Genomic DNA, 24491 nt, shown 5'->3' on the forward strand with positions numbered 1-24491 from the left:
TGACTAAATATGATTAAAACTAACAAGGACTTTTGGCACAAGACTAAGACTAAATTAAAAATAGGTGACGAAATTAACACTAGAGCAGAGGGAGTCCGTACGTTTTGTTGGATAGAGTGAGGAGGTTCGCCAGGTGGATGCTGGGCAGCGCCATTCGCAATCCTTGCTGTACTGACTACACATGACACGAATACAGTACATATTTGATCTTATTCTAAAACCCTAGAACTGATTTTACTGAGAATTTTGATAATTTGTTAGAATGTATGTTATATGTGAGAAGTGCCTAGTTCGTCAAAATAAAATCAGCCTGCACGTAAAATTGTGTATCAAAAACAAAATTTACTCAGTGTCTTCCTATTGTGTGATCAAGGCATTCCTATTTGGTCTTGGAAATGCAGGACTCGGAGGTTTGGCTGGGGAAAGTCCAATCAGTACATTGTTTACATCATGTAGCAGCGGCACAAAGCATAAAATAATGCAGGTCAAGAGCCTCTGTTAATGTTCACATCAAACATCATAATAGGGGAAAATGTGATCTCTGTGACTTTAACCATGGCATGGATGTCAGTGCCAGATAATCTGGTATGAGTATTTCAGAAACTGCTGATCTCCTGGGAATTTCACACACAACAGAACGGTGTAAAAACCTTGTTGATGAGAGCGATCATAGGAGAATGACCAGATTTGTTTGAGCTGCCAGGAAGGGTATACTAATTCTAATAAACATCTCAGAACACACAACACCTCAAAAGTAGTATTTAATGACTTGTTTAATGACTAAACAGTATTTAGTGACTTGTTTTATTGGTAAATGGTTAGCATAACGCATAGTGCATTGTTCTTGATATTTTTCAAATTACATATATTGCAAAGTTATCGCACTAAACCAATATTCAAAAAGCTAATTAAACAATCAGCATTGTGTATTTTTCTACTTTCTCTTTGAAAGACACATGCAGTCTGAGATCAGGGATATATTGCTGTCAGCCCGTAAAATATTGGAGATTTAGGATTTAGAAAAAGAAGTTTATATCTGGGTGTTTAAATTAAAATGTAATTTCCAGTGGAAATGTCAGATATTTTATGTGAACATTATAAATATGGTGTGGCCAGTATGCAGTAGTTTGTGCCTTAAATGGTTATTTTTATAACCAAGATTTTATATACAAGATTTTATGCCATCCCAAGCTACTGTTGATTGACATCCATCCAGGTCTGCTTCCTGGCTAATACTGTACATGTTGGGGTGTAGGTGCTCAACCTGCTCAGGGGTTTATGCTGAAAAACAATATAATACTGGACAACAGTGGTTTAGCAAAGTTTTGCTAGTACACATGACATCAGCCAACATGCTTTATGTTCCTGCTGCTGAGCTTTTGCTGCATTTTCTTTCAGACTGCTGTCACTTTAAACATGCAAGACTAAAGACAATGTTCATTATTGTATTTATTTTTGGTCTTTCTTGAAAGTACAAAACAAAAACACAAACATTACAATACATTCTTTAACCAAGGTGACATAGGCAATATGAAGAAGTAAAAAGACAGTGAAATTCAGTCAGTCATGGTGCAAACTTGAGGTAACAAGCAATTTAAGTGTTTTGGGGCTTCTTAACCAAATGACTCCAATAACTTATTCTGTCCTCAGTAGTGTTAACAAATATGCCTGGGTTATAAATCGACCAAATAAAAATGTGTTAGATAAAAGCAATGATTCCACTATTACCCTTTCTGTCAAATCCTTAGCAAATGACCCTAAAAGCAAAGAAATAAAAAGGCATGCTATCAGCACCAATACACCGGTATGTTTGGCAGATCAGCCGGCCTATCTTTTTCCACACAGGCAAAGATGTGCAATAAATTTCTTAGCAAGAAGAAAGCATGAGGAATGATAAACCATCATAACAGAAATGGAAATCTCTGTTTGAGGCCCAAAAAAAAAAATAATATTATATATATATATATATATATATATATATATATATATATATATATATATATATATATATATATATATATATCATCTCAGTTATACTTACAAAAATTAAAACCCATGTTAAAACCAAAGCAATGTAAGAATTTTACAGCACTGTTTCTTTCTTTTAGAAAATGGAAAACATAATTGATATTTTCTATGTAATAACAATAAAGACACTGCATTAGAGATGTGAAGTTGCTGCATTGACCCTAACCCTTTGGATGTTGCTTTTTATATCCCTTTGATGATTTTGCATCAATCATGGCAGGGAGCTTCAGCTAGCATTATTATTTTTAATACTTACATGCACTCACTTCAATATGGATTCCAAATACAAACTAATTCCATTACCCTTCTCTTTTTTTAACCACTTCAAGAGTTAAATGCTATAAAAACTGCAAGACAGTCCACAAAACACAAGTCTGCATGAAGAGCTAGTCTTCTGATGTGAGATATGCCAGAGAACATGAGTAATGCTAACAAATGTGATTGGAAATGGAAAGGTTCTCATTCCTGCTCCAAAATTTTCTTTCTTCGTCCAACGGGGTTCAGATTCACATTATGCTTATGTAGTGGGGCAGTCTAGGTACCGCCCTATTAAACATGGTTTTCACCTGAATGACAGGTGCGACAGCCTATTGGCTGCCGCTCCGGGTGTATTTAAGCCGTAGCTTACGTCATCTGGCTACGCATCGTACAGCCATTATTGTGTGTGGGTGTGTGCGCGCAGTTTGTGGGAGCCAGGTTATGGTCGCGATTGGGACAACGTTGCTGTTGGGTACAGGCTGTCCTTCCCTCCAGTTTGTGTGTGCTCTAGATCACCTGCATATTTGCTGTTTGCCGCTGATGGATAAAGCTGTGAGTAACTGAGCCCGTGGGTTTAGCGATCTACTTCCGGTGCATCTGCTCGTGAGCCCTTCGTCACTGGACTGCGGGGCCAACGCTCTTTAGACGGCGTTAAGACTGCACTGTTTGTTCTGCTGCTACTTTTATGACTGTGACCATTTGCATTTGATTATTCTTTTCTGGCCTTGTTTGTTTGTTTTTCACGCTCATGCTGGTGGGTTAGGTGAAGAGCGGCTAGTCCGAGTCGTCAGTTAGAGCGAGCTGTACCGTTCACGGTGCGTGCTTAGCTCCACCGGCTGTTATATTGCCACCAGCAGCGTGTTTGTTTTGTTTATTTATTTGGTTGTTTTTGTTGGACCGGCGCTCTTCCTAAAGACGGCGTGGAAGAAGCGGATGATATCCCGTACTTGGGAAGATTTAGTTTTTATTTTTGTTTTGTTTAATGTTGATTTGAGTCGTTTGGCTGAAAGATCTTTTCAGCTTCAAGTTTTGTTTTTGTTGCATTCTCTGTGATTTTAATTTGAGCCTGTTGTCTTTAGTTGTATTGGTTTTATTTCTTTTTGGTTTTGTTCTCCTCCTTCACCTCTTGCTGCTTCATGGCATGTCTAGGTTCATGAGCTTTTAGCCTGAACCTAGTTGAGTCTTCACATCTCTCTGTTGGACCCTTGTGGCCAGTAAATTGTCCATTGTTCCCCTTTAGGGTTTGAACTTATTCTAATGCAAGTTGTTGGATTGTACGAGTTGAACTAATTGTGTTCTTATTTTTCCCTTTTTTTGTTTATTTCAGGAGCTGAAGGCCCCAGTGAGGGAAGCTAGCTGTCTTGGCCCTGTGGTGGTGGTGTTTCTCTCAGAGTGTTTTGCTATCTGATATCTGCTTCTCCCTCACTTAGAGTGGGTGTGGTGTGAGCGTGAGTGTGTTGAGTGGTGTGTCCTAGGATACTCACTGTTCAGCTAGCTCCCTACTGGTAAGCCTCAGCTGCAAAGTTTCTTGTTTTCTGTACTTTTTTCATTGTTTTGGTCAACAGTTTTCTACATTTTAATTAATTATGGTGCAATAAAGTATTTTTGTATTTATATCCACGTCTCTTGTGTTCAGTGGTAACGAACTGGTGTGCTATATTTCTGGGTATAAATTTCCCTGTTTATAGAAACAGGGTGGCGTAGTCTGTTCTAAGTTTTAGTGGTATTGGTGTCAATTCTTGCCCTGCACCGCCCCGCCACACTTAGATGGAAGAACGACTGGCTGGGAACACATGTGGCATCAGCCCCAACTTTAGCTGTAAAATACTGGACTGTGCAAATGCATATCTATCGTCTTCTAACCTGTGGAGGACAAGGGGATTGTTAGAAAATAAAATGTTTCATATTCTACATTCATTCGCCAGTGCTATTTAGTAGCTTTTGGTACATTTTGGAATATAAAATACATTTTTAGGCTTGCTTTATAATCAAATATAGTGAAAATGGGGTGGTCAAAAATATTAGCCCCTTGTGAATATTTGCTTTCAAAACACACCCAATTAATCAATCAGCTTTCAAAACACACCTAATTAATCAATCAGCTTTCAAACCACACCTGTGCAGTCAATTGGCTTCCTAACAACACCTGGGCATTCAATCAGCATTAAAGGACTCCAAGGAACAGGGCACTTGAACACATTATTGGGAGAGACTACTTTTACTCACCATGCCAAAGACAAAGGAAATCAGTCTTGAGCTCAGAAAGAAGATAGTGGAGGCTCATGATAAGGGGGAAGGCTATACTGCCATTTCCAAGCTTTTCACAGTGTCTAGAACCGCCGTACGTTGCATCATTGCCAAGTACAAGGAGACAAATTCTGTAAGAAACAAACCTGGGCGTGGTCGTAAGCGCAAGATTTCAAGAACCCTGGAGAGGAAAATAGTCAGAGATATCAGCAAGATGCCCCAGACATCTGCCAAGATGATTGTTGCTGACCTGGCCTCTTCTGGAGTTGATGTTTCAAGGAACACAGTTGTGAGGGCTCTTCATCGTGGTGGGCTTCAGGGCCATCGTCCCAGAAGAACCCCTTTACTCAAACAGCGGCACATCACAGCTAGACTGAGGTTTGCCCGTGAACATTTGAAAGGTAAAGATGAGTTTTGGGAGTCTGTGCTTTGGTCTGATGAGACTAAACTGGAACTGTTTGGGCACATGGATGTTGCTTATGTTTGGCGAAGAAAGGGTGAGGCCTTCAACCCTAAGAACACAGTTCCCACAGTTAAACATGGTGGTGGGAGCATCATGCTGTGGGGCTGTTTTGCAGCTTCAAGCACAGGGAGCCTTGTTCGGGTGCATGGCATCATGAAAAAAGAAAATTATGTTGACATTTTGAGGGATAATATGCAGAAATCTGTATGTATGAAAGGAAGAACTAGGATGTGGGATTGTACTCACAGTGCTATCTGTTCACCACTGAGGGGGCACATAGCTGTAGGTGGGTGTGCCAGGGGGTCGATATGTGGGCACTGTGACAGGGTGGGGAGCTACAGGAGTTGGGGAGTGAGTTGTTAATAAAGTCCCTGTGGAAACAAGTATGCATTACACACATGACCATGCACTCACATGCAGACAAACACACACACGCACATAGATATATATATATATATAGTCCCGCTGTTCTAGAATAAACAAAGGGGCTGGACCAAATAATGAAAATATCACCACAGAGATCGATCGATCTCTCTCTCTTTCTTTTATTTATATATGTGTGTGTGTGTTCCCGTAGAACATAAATGTTTCAACAATCACTTACCCGCTGGCATTGCCATATGCGTATATGGAGCGTATATAGCTGCCGGCATGCCGTTGGGTTGAACCACTGTGGTGTGATGAATGACATAAGGCGGAGTAGCATATGTGTTATGATGCAGGACAAAGGCGAGTGAGGATCCAAGTGCAGATTTTAGAGTTTTAATCGTCCAACACACAAATGCAGCTGAACAGACAGGCAGACAGAAACAAGGCAACAAACAGGGCTAACAGGAAACAGGAACAGGCACACCAACATGCAATAATGACCAACACCAGGGAAGTGAACAAACAGAGTATAAATAACAGACAGGAACCAATCACAGTGCAGAAACAATCAGAGACAGAGACAACACACCTGAAGGAGAGAAGGAGTACAATTAATGTCCATGGAAACCAAAGAGTGGGCGGAACAAACAATTAACAACCGGGAAAGACAGCAGACAGAAACAGGACAGAAACACAGACAGACTCATTACAATATGTAGGGGCTGTGTGTGGTACATACTATGTATACTATGTAATACTATGGTTATAAGACTTTAAATTGTAGGGACTTTGCAGAGAGACGTTCTTCTTTCAGCAACTTCTTTAAATTAAGTGTATATTCAAACTAATAAAAAAAAACACACACACACAATATATAGAGAGACTGTCCACTGTTTATTTGCCAGTAATGCTGATGGTCCAGTGAAATGCTAAGCATCAGCGAAATCCTTTGTCTAATCCTTTTAGCCTAGCCAGGGAACTGTGAGATTTCATTAAGTGTTCTCTCTGTTTTTGTGCTCAGTGTACACTTGTGCTCTAACAGGATATGGGAGTTAAATAAACTATTCCTGCTTTAGTTCTTGTTGAAATTTATTGAAATAAAGGAACTGTTGGGAAGATTGTTTGGAATAAAAAATTATTGGCCAGAATACTAAAATGAAAATGTTTATTTTCATTTTAGCTTAGCATATTCAACCAGTACAGAATGAATTTGAATAGGACACATAAGAAGAGATTTTACAGCCTACAAAGCACATTGTTTGGCCTACAAAAGGACAGTTTTCTCTTAGAAAGAAAGTGTGATTACTCACCTACAGAGGAAATTAGTAGAGCTAAAAAAAAACACATAGTTGGGGAAAACTGAAGATTAACCCTGGATGCATGTTTGCAGAAAATATTCAACATTATGGATATCCCAAAGAAATGGAAGCCCAAAAATAGGATCTCATGAACCAGCTAATGATCCTGACCTGTATAAAGGAAACCTCTGTGTCATGCTTAAATATACATTTTGCTATAATTCAGGAGATACAGATAAAATCAAATGAAGCTTCTTTTCTTTGTCTAGCATCACACTGCCACAATGTATTAAAATGTTTTTAATTGCCAAATTAACTGTAAATCATGTTACACAAAATAGTAATAAGATGGGGTTGACAACCACGTCATTAAAGTGATGAATTTGATTTACACAATATCAAAGCAAATAAATAAAACACAGAAGAAAAGCACAGAATAGCCATAACCCTAAACCTGCCCCCCCCCCCTTATTTTTTTAAAGTTCAATGATACAGAGCTCAGTGTGCACTATGGTCTTGTATTGTTTGTAGTTACTATTTATGTTTTTTTTTTTGTTTTTGTTTATATTGCCATTAGAAATAATTCACCTAATTAGGCAATAAGACAGTGTTTTTACATGATTTTTAATCTGCATGAGAAAAATATGACAGTAGGTTTGGGGTTTCAGTATGCTTTTGTAAGCTGGTTTGTCTACCAATTGATTGTGACAGATGGTAAAAGTAGAAAAAATTAAGGGAAATAAGGGAAAATCTTAAGAATCTGAGACACATCTAACGCAAACCTTTATGAAAATAAATCTGTACTGAAAAGATATGACTGACTTTAAGAACCACAATTGTACTGCAGAGATTAACAATTTAGCAGACACTACAAAAAGTGCTGGGTCAGGTCTGTTGATCAGAAGTGTTTCATTAATTCATCATTTAAATTAATCTGATGCACTGAAATGTTTCCAATGACCTATTTATGATCACAAGGAACACTCGATGTGTGAAGGACATTAGATCGTTTAGACTATTGTACGTTACTGTGCATTAGGTAATGAGCATGAGTTAAAACACAGTTAAATAAACAATTTTCACCTCCATATGGAACTAACTGCCAAAGCAGACATCAGCTGCATCCACTTCTGCAACGACAAACTATGAGTCCTTCCTGTAATAGCGTGCAGAGCAATGACTTTATGACGACACAGCTTAATACTGATTGGATGCAGCTTCCGCCAACATGGTTCTTGCTTTTTTTTTTTTTGGTGTGTTTTTGTTTTATTAGTGTAAATGTTCTATTACTATTAGTAGTAGTAATATTATTATTATTACTACTACTACTATTATTATTTAGATTATTACTACTACTACTATTATTATTATTTATATTATTATTATTACTACTACTACTACTACTACTATTACTACTTATATTTAAATATTTATATTATTACTGCTACTGCTGCTACTTATTATTTTTATTATTATTATTATTACTATTATTATTACAATTATTAAAAGGTCACACAAAGGAAAGGAGATTCTTTGGATAATAATTGTTAAAAATATGTTTTCTAAGATCTTAATGCCTGTAGTTTTCACTCTAGGTGTGATGGTGTGTGGTAATAAATCTCACATTTATACAAAAAAAGATTTTTTAAAACTGACTAAAATATATGTGAATTCGTCATCAACATCATTTCCTATTGTCACAATGCATTCAAGAAAACACAAAAGACAATATGGATTTAACAATTTATGTATGGAATTTGAGACAGAAGACTGATTCAAGCATTAATCAAATTACCTGCAACTAGGAACAAACAAAATAAATGACAATATGCAAAAAAAATGTGTTGATATTTGAGTATTGAGCCCAGATCAATATGATATGTGGTTATCATTTGTTGTAGCTAATAACCAAATAACAATAGTCAGTTGATTAAAATAGGGACATGTTACACTGAACTGAAAACTGTTCCACCACAATGAGTACAATCAACAATGAGTACATAAGTGCAATATACAGTATAACAACATTACATATAACGTCACACATCTATGTAAAACACCTTCCACAGTGTTGCCCATTCTGAGAAATTGCAGCATAAAAGTTAATAATCAGTTTAATAAGTGTTTGGACATTTCTTTATTCCAAACTGCACATTTTAAAAACATTCAACACAAAAATAAAAATGTGCACAAACTCTTCAATCTAAAGCCCAACTGAATTGGGAAGCAATTTTTGTTATAAATGCATAAAAATATGTAAATATATCTGTAAATTCAAATAAGGCTTTGAGAAAACTAGAATCAGATCCTTAATACTGTAATATTGGTTAAAGTAATTATATGGCTTATAAAATAAATTCTAAATCAAAAAAAAAAAGCTAGACAAACAAGACCCATCTGGAAGTTTGGCAAGACACTGCAGTATATACAAACATACTGTAACTGACCATGGGTACACGTTTTCAAGCCAGACACACACTCATACACACACTCATTCACAACTAGAGGCAATTAACACATCCAACTGACCTAGTGGCATATTCCTGGTGGTTGACGGAGAAAACCCACAGACACAAAAATATCTCCACACAGATAATAACCCAAGTTCAGGATCAAACCCTGGTGTGAGGTGGTAACCAGTTGTGTGAGGTAGCAACACTACCTGCCTCACCACTCTATACCCTTTCAGATGCTATAGAAAATAAAAATATCAGTATTATTATAGCACTTAATAGCATAACTGCTCAATGGAACGGTGTAAACTGTGACAAAAATGATCATTTCCTCTAAATATTAAAGTAACTTATATACCAACATGTAAATATATATCCTGCTTGAAAAACTTATTGAACATAAAATTACAATTTTTAAACATAAAACAAACATAAAATTAACCAAAAAAACATTAAAAAAAACAGTACATGCTCACATTTGAATAAATGTGTGTAAACATGCACTTGGGCTATGTACACATTAACAGCATAAACTATTCCATCCCTTGCCATGCCTTAGCTTTGTAGAAGAAATCAGAAAAATAACCAGATAGAAAAGTATTTGGGGTTCACACAGCTGTGTCTTATTTAGGAAAAAATAGCACTTGGGACAGATTAAATATGGTGATTTGAACATAGCTTTAAATGAGGAGTTTCATGATACGACTGTGTCTGTATACCTAAAGAGCACTTCAGAGTATGAGCTTATTTGATTGTTGTCAAAACATATCTTGTTTTAATAAACAGATCTTGTGTGTATGTACCTGACTCAAAGCACACTTGACTATTGTTACCAGGTGTGTGTAGTGGTGAGATGTTAACTGGTATAAATGGAAAACTGTGCAGACTTAAAATCTTAAAATCTTTTTTCTGCACCAGTAACAAAAGCTTTCTACAGCCAAAAGGAATAAAATGCTTCAGCGTTTAGAGAAGTCTTTCAGATTAGTGCTGGAGCAGAAATCTTCATGTATTGTGGAGTCCATGCTTTATAAATCACAGAGCAATTTGAACTACTATTATGACATATGACATCTTGTATATCTGTTTACATGCTTGTATGAAGTGAGGAAGTTGGCAAGGGTCTGGCATGCTGTACAGGAATGAAGCATGGGCTAGAGCTGGTGTTCTCTGAAGCAGCATTAGGCGTTTAGCTTTTGCCCATCAGCATCGGCCACAGGGGTTCTTGATTTAAGCGGGCTGAGCTTCACCATGTTGAAGAAATTGACAACCTGGCCAGGAACCTCTGCCAGTACACTCTGTGCCAATGCCTCTTTAGGAGCCTATAAACACACAGAGACAGAGAGAAAGAGAAGCTGCTGTTGGTGATGTTAACGCCATGATTATGAGGTTAGCGTTCATAAGGAGAGAAGTTAAAGCCGGCAACAAGAATCATGATGCTTTAAATGGCTCATGTTACATTTTGCATTTCTCTTATGCTCCAGTCCATGCAAACTTTAGTGCAGACAAAAGCAAGGTGAAGGTAAAAACTGATTTTTAAAGAAAAAGCCTATAATAACCCTACATGTCTATGAAGGGGTTGGTTCATGGGGAGGATGCAGTTTTTTAAATGTGAAGTACGACACAACTTGTTGAGGCAATTCTGCTAGTACACACTGGGCAAGTGCTCCTGTGGGTGCCTGAAATGAGATGGAAAAGAGGAAGAGGCTGGCAGAGCTTTACTGGAAATATCACATAGTGAAGAGAGCATGCACTTAATTGCTAACTACTAAAATTGCTATCTAATATCAAGTTTACTTCATAAGCAATATACCCGATAAAAATAGTTCAAGTTTGAGATGATTTATTTTTGTAATCAGCACTAATGCACAAAACATCACACCAGCAGCGTGAAAGACAGGTATATATCAAGGTTAATATGGCTGGATATATTTCAGGCAAACTTACATTCTGGAACTGTCTGTAGGGAACAAACTGCACAATGTCCCTCATGGCTGGCTCTCCTGTGGGAGATTTCAGACGTCCATCATCCCCATCCAGGATTTCCATGTCAGTGAAGTCAGCCCCACCCACACCCACAATTATGATGGACATGGGTAAACGGGAAGCAGCTACAATGGCAGCTCGGGTGTGGTCCATGTCTGTGATCACGCCGTCCGTAATAATGAGCAGGATAAAATATTGCTGTCTCAGAGAAACACATAAGAGAGAAATATGAAGCAAAATACGAGGAGTTATAGTATGTTTGTAACATATATTAAAGAAATCATGACCTTCAACACAGTGCAAATGAAGTATTCTTTTATTTAAAAAATAAACCGAATATTTCCATAACTATACTGTACTGTGTAACTATAATGATACTCACACTGGCTGTATTCTGCTGTTGTGCCTGTTGGGCAAAGTTGCTCACGTGTCTGATGATGGGAGCAAAATTTGTAGGCCCATAAAGTTTGACCTGTGGCAGGCACTTCCTGTATGCGTCTACCATGCCCTCTACTCCTACAGTAGCAACATCAGACACACACCAAACATCAACATCTACCATTCACCCTCTGAGCAATTATTCAACATCTACAGGAGATTATTGTCCCAATTGACATAACTTCAATAACATACCAGCACAAAATGGATTAGATGGATTGAAGTTAAGTGGAAACTCATGAGACACCTGTAAAACAAACATAGCCATAATGTGTTCATATTCCAGTACCTCCATTACCAGTGCTAAAGTTAGAATATTCATATTTAATATTTACCTGCCAGTTTGGGGGAATCTGTGCCCCAAATCCAAAAGCTGGGAATAATTTGTCACTGCAAAAAACAAAACAAAACAGCATGTTGTAGTATTAAAAACGCCACCTTCTAGCAAGTTTTTAAACTCTTTTACCAGAAGACAAAATATATGCTGTTTTGGGATTTGGCTTGCCCATGTTTAGCACTGAATGTTTAGCTTTGTGGTTAGTTGCTCTAACAAAAGTAGTTTTCATAAGCATTTCTTTTTTACCTAGCCTACTGGGTTTTTATAGGGTATCTATTTAACGAGTCTGGTGTCTATCATGTTTTACTATCAATAAAGCTCACACGCCTTCACCTTCCCTAGCCAACAATGTCCTGACTAATTTGATGAACTCATGGGCATAAAAATATCATTTGTTTATTCTGATGGATAATGCCAGAGAAGTCGATTGAACGGCGGTTTACTATGAGAAAGACAAAGTATGAAACTACTGAAATGAACAAAGATTCAAGTAATTTGAACAATGCGCTTACATCAGTGTATTTCTGTAAAATCCGGTAATTGTCTTACAGATTTTTCCTATTGATTAGAACTGAGCAGAGACACAAATTAATTCTCAATGTTATGTGTAAGAAACAATTCAGAACCTTTTCTACACAATAGTGGTAAATGAGATTTCATTCTCGCAACTTTACCTGTCATAATCTTGAATCACCAGTCCAACAGACCAGATAGCAGAAAGATACTCATTAACACCACTAGGACTGATGTAGTGCAAAGAGTTAGGAGACTTCGGATCACCATTTGACCCTGTGAAGTCCACTCCAACCTGCAGCAGAAGAAGCATGAGTGGTGGTAGCCTTATGCAGAGGACCATAGTTGGCATACTTAAGTAAGAAGTCTTTATTCATAACCAAAACTGACTTACAGTGAAATTTAACTGGCAGCCACCCATGACGTAATCCAAAAACGTGTACTCTTTCACAACCTGAGTCGTAAACAAAAAGAAAAACAAATTTAAATTGATTTTGCACAATAAAAACACAAACAGCATCTTTAAAAATTGTACAATACCTGGCAGAGTTTCACGCTCACAACACCAGAGTTCTTATAGTTCTTTTTCTTCTGCTTTTTCTTCAAGTTTATACAGTCAAACTCTGCCTGTAGGACAAAACACAACCCATGTGACAAACAGAATTACTATCCAATGACATTTAATAGCTGTGAGAGTAAAATCAAAGTATTTTATAAGGTGTTCTTACCGGAGAAGGGCGTGTAGCCTCCTGTAGGCGTTTTAAATTGGTCTCAAAAATCCCAATAAGGTCATGTGATCCGTCATTGTCATAGTCGTAACATTCCACCTTCGGATGCATCAAAGTAACAACATGACTGTCTAAACCTCACTCTCAGTTCACACTAACACAGCAAGCCAGACAATAATAAACACCATGCAGCAACACCAAACCAAGAACCACAGATAGGTGAATATCTGTAATTCTATCTAAGATGTACATTTGTACAATGATTATGACTTGTAATTGAGCATGATGCCACTTAAAAATGAACAATGATTTACAAAATCATAAACACCATGGACCAGACAGGGTAATATTAGCTATGAAACCAGTAACGTACGTGTTCTTGTTAAATGACAATATAATATGTGATGTATGATTACAGTCATACTAAACACATGCTAAAAATAGTAGTATATACTACTAGCCAGATATCTAATAGCAATACCCAGTAAGAGTTGGAATAGAGTTGGGTGTCTAAACCAACAGATTAATTAAAGAAAGCACACCAATCCTAAACAGTGCAACTTATAACTGCACTACTCTACTGAGAACACATTTGAGAACATTAGATTTAATGCAAACCATGTGATATAATTAAACTCAACTGAACAAGCACTGTATGACAGTCGTCTTTCCTTTTTGAGACTTTTGGAAATAAAAAAAAAGAAAGACATCAAAGTATTATTAAACAAATAGGTAGCAATAGAAGAATTCTGCATGCATTCATTCACTAATTAAAAAGGAGTTCAAGCTTTATAACACATTCCCAAAACCGAGTACTTTAATAACAAGGCTACCACGAACATGTCAGATAAAATACATTAAATGCAAATAAAATGCCTGATGCCAAACTCAGTATTGTGATTTGCTAATGAAAGGATTCACTACCTTGATAGGTTTCTCCATATCTCCTCCACAAAGAGACTGCAGAGGGATTTTAAAAGGTCTCCAACAGGGGTTTAGGTTGTTCTTTACCACCTAGGATAACAGAATGAAGCAGAGATACAACTTCTTTAGTTAGCTGTGTTTAAATAGCAAGGATCCAGATTACATCATTGCAACATAATGCAGACTTAGCAGCAGATTTAAAAATATAGGCAACTCCACTGTTCATTTAAAAATCTATGCACTAACTTTATTAGGAACAGTTGTACAACTACTGATTCGTGACATTTTCAGCCAATTCATTGGCCACAGTGCAGGTAGAACTATACAAGCCAGCAGCTTTAGATAATGTGATCACAATTTGGAATTTGGTGCAAACAGCATAAATCCAAAGACCCAGTCTGCCTTGTGTCAAAGGTCTAGACAGGTGGAGGTGGTGTGATGATTTGGGAAATGTTTTCCTGACACACTTTGTCTGTTAATTCCAGTCAATCGTCATTTGGATGTCACTGCATATTTGAGTATTGTTGCGTGTGCATCCCTTTATAGCCACAATTTACCATCTTCTCTTGGGTACTTCCAGCATTCTAGTGCCTCATGTCACAAAGCAAATGCCATCTCAAACTGGACAACGGGTTCAGTGTTCTGGGTCAGATTTTTGTGATGTGGTAAAACGGGAGACCTCAAGGACTTGTGTGATGCAATCATGTCAACATGGATCAGAATCTCAAAGAAATGTTTCCAAAATATTGTGCAATACCCAGTATTAGCATAATGTTCCTAATAAAGTGCTTAGTGAGTGTATAAGGACTTTTTCCATTTATACCTCTGTTCGGTGGGCAAGCTGCCACCCTGAGTCCATTTGCCTGTAGAATTCCAGGTAGGGGTCTGACTTTCCAAAGAAATCCTGCAATCATCGTATTTTAGATAAATTATTTCCCTTTGACTCTAATTTAAAAAATTAACATTATGCCTTCACTGTAATAAAAAAGAATTGTAAATTCTAGTTTTGTTTTTTATTTCTTTTTTTATTTGGAAAAAAAAAAAAGCTAGGTTTAATCTTACCATTTTATCCAGCTTCCTGGCCTCAACTTCAAAATTCACCACCCTATTGTCCTTAATTTCCTCTGCAGTGATCTAAAATAAAACCAAACATTTTTAACAAAAGGAAAACATCTCATTTTACCTAAAATAGTATTCTTTTCTCCCCAGTTTGCTCATCTGCCAATTCCCACTCACTATCTCTATGCTCTATCTGGGAAGGTTAAAGGCTATCACATGCATGCTCTGAGACACATGAAGCCAGGCCCTGCATCTTTTACACTCGTACTAGCAGGAGAGAGAGACAGAATGCCATCCCAAATAGAAAACACAGCCGATTTTGCTCCCTAGACTTCAAGGTGTCAGTTGTCACATTAGCGGGATCTGATCTTGCCATCTCCCAACTACAGAGTAAAAACTACACAAGTATTCAGAACACTGAATAAAGACTGTACTGGTACTCACAAAAGCAACTAGTGTGCATTTTGATAATATCGAAATAAACTGCAGTGTTTACATTCATACATAATTACACTGAGGGCTCTGTAAGCAGTCTAACAAGTCTAGCAATGGTGTTGAACTACAGCCAATTTATAAATACAAAATATGAGCAACATAGCTTTCTTTCTGCTATAGAAATGAAGAACAATGGAGAAATATTCACTGTAATGGTTCCTTTTCCTGCTGGTTTCTTGTTCTTTAAGATCAGAGGTCTGGTCAGCTTCTCACTGGAAACAATCTGTGTTTAAACAACAAAAACAACAAAAAAGATGAATAAACATCTGATAAATGTGCTTCAGATACATGCAAACAACAAATTTACAAAAATTCACAAATAATGATCATGTTATGACCATTCTGTGACAATCCTCCAATTTTCCCTGGATACTTTTCCCTTCATTGATACACTGCATGGCTCGGAAACAGATATACTAGCGAAGTGTGGATGCTAGCTAGCGAGGTGTCAGCACTAGCTGTTTTCTAGCTTGTCTAGCTTGGAGGCATCAAACTACACACTACATTGCTGAAGGGTAATGTCATGCTGATTGAAATGTTTTGACATATTTGAGGTGCAACCTCCATTAAAACAAATTAGTTTTTTATTGCACTCGCCAGTGTCTTCAGTTTGCTTAGAAAAAGCCACAAATTTGACCCTTTCACCCCCCCCCCCAATCATCCACTGTCTGACGATGTAATCAGGTCCTGAAAGATAGCCACATTCATACATAGATACAATAAACAATAAATTACCAATTTTAGGACCAATAAGCTGAACTGATTTTTTTACTTTGTAACTAGATTTTTGATTCCCAACCCTAACGTAGACAGATAATAGTGCATTCAGTGAATGTATAGTGTTTGTGTAGTGCATGTATTCTTCTATTAGTGCTTCTACTAATTCAAAATGAAAGTATCTTCAGATAAGAACACAAACATAAATGGAATCTTAATAAACAGATTTAACAGGACAATGTAAGAGATTTTCTCACCTGACCCAAGGAACACTCCAATTCTCCAAGGAAGTCATCATCACTCAGATCAACGGTTTTGTTGTCTATATCATAAATGCCAAATCTAAGTTTCTGTACAATTTCGAAGTGATAATCGATGAGAAACTTCTTGGCAAATCTGGGATTCAAGCAATTCTGAATTTTTTCTGTGCGGCCCACCTGAGAAGCCAACAGCATTTGTTATAAATCAGATTGAAAAAAATGCCGATTGCTTGATGTCTGGTCATAAGGCACCTATATCTAATATGCCAGGTCTTACATACTCACCTCAAACCATTGATTTCCAGATGCATTCATATACAGGACACAAAGCGGGTCAGACTTGGAGCCAACATCCATGTCCAAAAGGTTTTCACAGGAGACTGTAAGCTCCACTTTGGTCACACACTGTGTCGCCATTACAGGAAGCTTTAAAACAGCATATAGTATTTTAAGGTTTTGTTGAAAATGTTTGCTTTCAGTGATTTACCTCTCCATGCTTTGTCCTCAGTGGGTTTAATTTGAAATCTGGTATGATAATATATAGCATACATATATACAGTAGTTTATGTACTTATTTACTGCATAAAAAAATCTTAGGGTAATATGTAACTATAATTTTACATCACTTCTGTTATTGCGTTACTCTAATGCTCACAATACCCAAAGCTGACCTACGAGCTTGCTGTGTAGTAATTATGTAACTTTGGAACAGCAGGATTGCACAACACTGAAACAGTTCATTTCGTCCCTTACTGCAGCACTTAAATTTTAAAGGTTTATAATCCACTCAGTTGCGATTACATGGTGGTCAGCTCTCTTACGATCTCCAACTATCAGTTATATTCCAATGACTTGTGAAAGCAGATCATTCAAATTTAGGATTCGCTTTTTGTTAATATGCATAACACACCTGTCTGACAGCCTGTCAACCATCTGTGGGTGATGATTTAAACACTGGCACTTCCAAGTGTAAAAGGCGATCTAAAAGTTAACCTCTAAAAATACTTTACATAAAAACTGCTTTATTATACTAAATGAAATGCTAAGGCACATAGAGGTTCAGTGGGTAGCGTCTCTGGGCTCAGGTTACTGTCTGTGTGGAATTTCATATGTTTTCCTAGAGACTGTGTAAAATTCCTCCAACTTCATCAGTTTACTCCAATTTCCCCAAAACATTTAGTTGATGTTGGATACTTGGCTTTAATTGGCTTAATTGCCCCAGTTATAAATGACAGTATGTGTACATTGTGCCCAGTGATGGATTATCAATTCATGTGTGTATTCCTGGGATAGGTTCTGGCTCCACTGCAACCCTGACTAGAATCAATACATGAATATGAATGAGTAAATGGATGAGTAAATGAATGAATAGATCAAAAAAGAAAATGTTATTCAGCATTAACACTACTCAACATTACTCCCACTCACAATATATAACAGGCCTGTGTCATCTGTGGAGGCCTTCAAGTTTCTGGGCACTACCATTTCCCAAGACCTGAAATGGGAGTGCAACATAAACTCCATCATCAAAAAGGCCCAACAGAGGATGCACTTTCTACGTCAATTAAGGAAGTATGGTCTGCCACAGGAGCTGTTGATGCTGTTCTACACTGCAGTCATTGAATCTGTCCTGTGCACATCCATCACCATGTGGTTTGGAGCAGCAACAAAACAGGACAGAAACAGACTGCAACGCACAAAAAATAATTTGTCCCCCCCTGCCCACCCCCCAGGACTTATACGACACAAGAACCAGAAACCGGGCAGGAAAAATCACCACTGACCCTTCGCACCCTGGACACAACCTCTTTCAGCTCCTAGTGCTTACTAAAACTGCCAGACTTCTTATCATAAGTACTGCATTATCAGGACTGTCAGTCATCAAATCATCTGGATATTACACACTACTGCTGCTGTATACTGTACAAAAGGCATAATATTGCACAATATTGTTATTTGCACTCCCACACTTTATGTACATAACTGATCGTTCATATTCTATATTCATATTTAATACTCATTCTGTCTATATTGTATCTCATCGTCTGCATTGTCTTGTATAGTTTGTATAGTATAGTGTTATTTATGTCTGTACTTTTGAGAGTCACAAACAACTGGAACCATATTCCTTGTGTGTGTCAACACACTTGGCCAATAAATCTGATTCCGATTCTGCCAGACACAGGAACAGTTTCTTTCACCCTGATTAACAACTCACTATCATTATATTCCCTGCTTCATATCTATGAGTACTGCATTATCAGAACTGTCATCCGTATATATCAGAATTATCATCACATCATCCGTATATATTACATACTACTGCTGCTGTATATTGTACAAAAGCACAAAACTGCACAATACTGTTATTTGCACTATTATGCACTTCTCACACTTTATGTACATGACAGATCTGTCATATATTCTGTATTCCTATTTAATACTCATGACTGTCTGTATTGTCTCACATCGTCTGTATTGTCTCATATAGTCTGTATTGTCTTGTCTTGTATAGTACATTGTTATTTATATCTGTACTTTTGAGAGTCACAAACAGCTGGAACCAAATTCCTTGTGTGTAAACTCACTTGGCCAATAAACCGGATTCTGATTCTGATCACTTATGTAGCATGTCGATATAGTGTTACATATTTATCATATTTACTCCTAACTAAACTAGTTAATATTTAAACTTTTGATGATTTGATCATATTTACAGCTTGGTGATTTGTTTTGAAACCAGTGTCTGTTGCCAGACTACTAGTATTAAATATGTTTAATATTTTACACATTGTACAGCTTCTGGGATCTTATACAAGTCTAGATAACTCTAATATTTCACTTTAAATTATCGATGAATTTTTCATTTTAAACAGTTTACATTAAACTGACTCGGCTAACGTGAGCTTAGCCTCGAAAACCTCAGAATGTAAACTGTTAAACTGGCGAACCTCAAATTTGTGTTCAGACAATTATTTAGTTCCTCTTTAGCTTCAGAGTCTAAACCGAAGTCTAGATAACTGCAGGACAAATACACTAAAACAACAGCCAGATGATAAACTTACCAATTAATTGTATTTTGTTCCGGGGAAAAGATTTTCGGTAGCAGTTTCAGCTCCACTCCCTTTCGAAAGTAAACTCCCTTATTGACAGCACGCCGTGCGCATGCGCAGATCGCGTGCATTGGGTTAGGCCTGTCGCAGTGGACAGTGTAGTGTTTAACACAATAAGTAAATGAAAATAGTCGGTGATTGCACAATTTCCTTATAAGAAACCGTCTGTTCCGCTCATACCACATCAGTGTGGCGATTATTAATCTTTTTATTTATGCTTTTATTTTATTTGTTATTTTAATCGTTTAGTTACTATATAGCCTTTATATTTATTTACTGTACATATGTATACATATATACCTATATATTACATGCTGTACATATATATAATAAAGTTATATCTATCTCAACTATGAAGATCATTGAGCTACTGGTGCGGATGAACTACATCTGGGTCGTCCTTTCTGCAGTATACCACTCAGTAGCATGGACGATGCTCCAGTATTCGGTAGCGGAACTTATTCAGCTCCGTTTGTGGTCTTTTAATCTTCTGTCAGCTCCACACCTTCCCTTGGATATTGTGTACATACCACGTCGGAAATAAATACATCGCGGTTCTCGGCGGAGTTATAACATCGATGGCTCGTCAAATACGGTCCTTTTGGTCATCTAAATCACGATTTAGTCACCTAAAATCACCTTTTTTAGGGTGGCTCCAGCCCAGCCTTTCTGTGATCTCAGCCACACTAAAACTTTATGTATAATTTTTACTTTCAAAAAAAAATTACGTTAAAACGCAGGACATGTCGTCGATGGGAAAGAAAATGATTTATCAGTTTGATCCAAGAGCGAATTTATTTTACTTTGCTCCTACGCGCGTGCGTTGTAGTCTTTCAAAAGTGCGTCATCAGCTGTCTGCTTTATTTAAACAGAGAAGCACAGGCACAAAATAAATAAATAAAATAAAATAAAATAAAATAAAATAAAAAGGAGAAGCACAAGCACGCGCAGTCAGAGCTGGGGGCATTTATCTATAACGTTAATCGGCGGAATGCCGCAAAATATCTTGTGAATATTTTTTTTTAATGACTGCATTCATTGGACACACTGTTCGTAGAGAAAGCACACATATATGAACTGATTTGATTCAAGACATATATCATTCAAGACATTTGATTTTGACATTTTAAATAATGCCATAACTTTTGGCTTAATATGTAGTCGTATAATATATAATTATAAAACTATTCTTGTTTTAAATTCTCACTGAGGGCTAAGCCCCCTAAAGATGAAATCCTAGAACCGCCCCTGGTTATGTTTGTAAATCTCGTGAAACGGGAAGGGGAGGTGGGCTAGCAATACTTTATAAAAAGAAATTGAAAGTATCCCATTTAACTTTGTCTACATATTCTTCTTTTGAGTCAATTGCAATAAAAATCGATGGTGTGATTCCTACCATCCTCATAACTATCTGAAGTATGCATTATTAAATCTGCATGTACAAAATCTGTATTAGTGATAGTAGATCTAGTAAATCTGCATGTACAAAATCTGTATTAGTGATAGTAGATCTAGTAAATCTGCATGTACAAAATCTGTATTAGTGATAGTAGATCTAGTAAATCTGCATGTACTAACTATCGTTAATTGATACCATCTCATCCTGTCAAGAAGTAGGTCTTTTGCCCTTTTTGAATCTGGGCTATTTGGTTTCATTAGTGATTCGTTTTGTGATTTTTTATTGTTTGTTTGTTTTTTGTTTTGTTTTTATATTGTGAGTATATTTAATTTAAATTGAGAGGAATTTTTGATTTGGTTTTGGAATGTTGATTTGTTTTTGCATTTATTTATTATTTTTTTTGTTTGTGAGTTTACTTTTGATATACTTGTGTTGGGTGGGTCGTCTTTGAGGGGGAGGAGATAATTGCTGTACCAATTGAGGGTGGCTTTTACACTGTGTGCTGTTTGATTCGTACCTTCCATACGTGTTTTTGGGTGTGAGTGGTTTGGCTTGACACTGTGTTTGTAGCTGGGTCACGTGTTCTCCTCTTGCTCTTGAAAGGCCTGGTTATTTAAAGTATGTTGTCTCATGTTCTGTGTATTTGATTTTGTGTTATAAGTGACTGAAGATTTTACATTCCTTTTGAGAATCTTAACCTTGCACAAACTGTAAAAAATAAAGGTTTATTGTGTTATTCCCGTACCCTCGTCTCTTGCTCATCATTAGGTAATGAACCTGTGTCCTTTTGTGACTGTTCCCCTCATAAATTCAGGGGTGGCGTAGTCGAATGTTGTGCCCCTAGGGGCCTTTTGTGGCGTTTTATAAATCTTTAGCATAGAAGGGTTACACACCCTTTTCCCTACCGCCTTGCAACACTTACATATGTAAAATATAGTTTTTGGTCCAGGCAGGTTTCTGTCTAGCTCTGACTGATTTATTTGACCGAATTGGTGTTGTCTCATTTGGAGTAACACTTCCACTCTATTCTTGCATTTCGACAAGCCGCAAAGCATTCCACACTTTACCATCATCAAGCAAGTAGGTGTCGTCACTTTTCTTCTGTACGACTGCTTTTGGTTTTGTGAACTTCTGATCACCCTCCTTTACCATCCAAGGCTTCTTGACACGAACCAAATCACCAGGTTGAAATCGTGAAGACTTTGCATTTCTTTTGGTATCTGTGTACTGTTTAACCTTGTCTTGTTTGCTATTTACATGTTGTCGTAACTTGTTTCTGTCTGTTTCTTTGAATCAGTTCTAAAATGGCGTGTGTCTCTTTCCCTCAGAAACCCAGAAAACTCAGTAGAGAGGAACTGAGGTCCATTGTCTAAAACCAACTCCTTTGGATTTCCTTCCCAGGAGAAAAGTCAAGAACCGCTTAACAGTAGATGTGTCATCTCTAGAAATTTTCTACACCACAGCCACATATAGCATTTCTCTGTAGCCCAGATGCATGCCAGTGCTTCCTTCTCAATGGAGTACCTTCGTTCAACATCGGACCAGGAGCGTGAAGCGAAAGCAACAGTTTAAAAAAAAAGCTTTCCGTTCCAGTGTCATCCAGCTGAGTTAAGACAGCACCAACACCGTAGTCTGATGCCAACTTTCCACCGGAAAGAACCGGGTGCTGGTTCAGAGCTAGTGCTGGTTCAAAGTGAACCTTCTAAGAACCGGTTTGCCTTTCCACCGGCTAGAGAGCCATCACAGCGCCGAGTGTGATGTCACTGTATACGTGTCACGTGTCCCAGCAACTTTAGCGCAGCAGTGGCAAACACAAACACATCAACAATGGCGGATGTTGCTTTACTGTTAATGCTCATGGCTTTGTGAACCTACATTAACATCCAAACGCAGCGAATCGAACGTGTACGTGCAGCTCCATGTAATCTGTATAAACAGAGGTTGTAATCGATAAAGTACATAACGTTATTTTATCATTAACACAGAAAAAAGGTAGCCTTAGCATGTAGCTACCTACTATCATGTGTGCTGATAATGTATCATATTGCGGTAAAGTAAAAGTGTATTAAATATTAGTATACTTAAGGTACATGATCAAATGCGCTAACATTAGCCCCGCCCCCAGCTCCTGATGCAAGTGGTACTTAAGTCTAGACCAGCAACGTTTTGGTGCTACTTAAGAACCACTTTTCCTGGTTCAGAGCCGGTGCTTTGGCTGTCGAAAAAGAAAGAACTGGTTCTAAATTAGGCTCTGGCTCCGAACCAGCACTCAAACTGCCTTGGTGGAAAAGGGGCATGAGGCGTCACAGGAAAGTATCGTGCTGTGATTGGGGTTGAATAAGGAAAGAGCAGGACTGTCTACTATTGCTCGTTTGACTTTATCGGAACTTTCTTGTGCTGCAGTAGTCCATTGAAATTCAGTTTTTGCGAAGTAAAGCTCTCATTGGCTCAACAAGAGTAGCATACTCAGACACGAACTTGCTGTACCAGGCACTTAGTCCTAGAAAAGAACGTAGTGTAGCTACATCAGTAGGAGAAGGTGCATTTGTAATAGCAGTAGTATGAGCATCATCTGGGTACAGGCCATCTGCTGAAAGTTTGTATCCTAGAAAGCTGAGTCGTTAAGTTGAATTTGCATTTATCTGCGTTCAGTTTCAGACCAGCTTCACTAATCCTTTTTAGAACAGCCTTAAGGTTTATATTGTGACTGGCTTCCGAAGAACCATGGACTATTACATCGTCCAAGTAACACTGTACACCATTAAGTCCTTTTAAGATCATGGTCATCATGTGTTGAAAAGCAGAAGGTTCTGAGCACAGTCCATAAGGTACTCTACGGAACTGGTAGAGGCCTTCATTGGTAATGAACGCGGTCAGTCCTCCTCTAGCATCTTAAGTTCAGTTGATACAGCTGCTCGCACTGATGGGGTAAGTGACGAAGTTTTTGTTGTACAGGCTTAACTTCAGGATGGATCTTCACTTTGTGTGAATTTTTGGTGCATCCAAATCCAGCGGCAATTGGTATGGGAGCAGAACTACCATTAGAAGCAGGTGAAATACTGGAAGGTTGGAGCATTGCACAGTGTTTAGCAGGTTCAATCAAGCGACCCCCTTTAATCTCAATGTCCAGTGCTTGACATAAGTCACGTCCAATAACGAGTTCCTGATTTCACGATGTTGAACTCACCCGTGGCAGTCTTCCCACAGTATGTCACATTCAGTGTCAGGTAACCACACATAGGTATTATCTCTTTTGAGTAAGACAGAAGCTGCACTTTTGGTGGAGGCGGGGCACATGATCTGAAGTGTTCTTTAAAGATGTGTTGCGGTAAGTTCGATACACCAGACCCTGTATCTACCATCATCTTAATGGTGCAGGTCTCTGTAGGAAGTGCGGGTGTAGCTATGG

General features: G+C 37.7%; 2 protein-coding genes across 3 annotated transcripts in view; both read right to left on the minus strand.

Moving 5' to 3' along the window:
* Nucleotides 1–4048: 4048 nt before the first annotated feature.
* fam168b (family with sequence similarity 168 member B) overlaps nucleotides 4049–24491 on the minus strand; it is a 58279-nt gene continuing 37836 nt past the window's right edge. Inside the window, exons 6-7 of the mRNA XM_060870084.1 lie at nucleotides 5243–5367; nucleotides 4049–4149 (exon numbers count right to left, since the gene is read on the minus strand). Of these exons, the coding sequence (XP_060726067.1) occupies nucleotides 5255–5367 (113 nt within the window). The 3' untranslated portion in view covers nucleotides 4049–4149; nucleotides 5243–5254. The remainder of the gene's footprint in view (nucleotides 4150–5242; nucleotides 5368–24491) is intronic.
* cpne3 (copine III) lies at nucleotides 8395–19778 on the minus strand. 2 transcript variants are annotated; one of them, XM_060870075.1, is made up of 17 exons: nucleotides 19636–19778; nucleotides 16856–16996; nucleotides 16568–16747; nucleotides 15742–15816; nucleotides 15102–15173; nucleotides 14863–14943; nucleotides 14040–14129; nucleotides 13116–13214; nucleotides 12928–13014; nucleotides 12782–12841; nucleotides 12549–12682; nucleotides 11873–11927; nucleotides 11733–11784; nucleotides 11482–11615; nucleotides 11061–11297; nucleotides 10678–10792; nucleotides 10295–10435 (listed from the first exon to the last, which is right to left on the minus strand). In XM_060870075.1, the coding sequence occupies exons 2-16, from the start codon at nucleotides 16985–16987 to the stop codon at nucleotides 10682–10684; spliced, it is 1599 nt and encodes a 532-aa protein (XP_060726058.1). In that variant the 5' UTR covers nucleotides 16988–16996; nucleotides 19636–19778; the 3' UTR covers nucleotides 10295–10435; nucleotides 10678–10681. The 2 variants fall into 2 exon arrangements, with proteins under 2 accessions (XP_060726057.1, XP_060726058.1); XM_060870074.1 differs by lacking the exon at nucleotides 10678–10792 and having other exon boundaries at nucleotides 8395–10435.

The sequence above is a fragment of the Tachysurus vachellii genome, chromosome 5, assembly GCF_030014155.1.
Source record: "Tachysurus vachellii isolate PV-2020 chromosome 5, HZAU_Pvac_v1, whole genome shotgun sequence".
Lineage (NCBI taxonomy): Eukaryota > Metazoa > Chordata > Actinopteri > Siluriformes > Bagridae > Tachysurus > Tachysurus vachellii.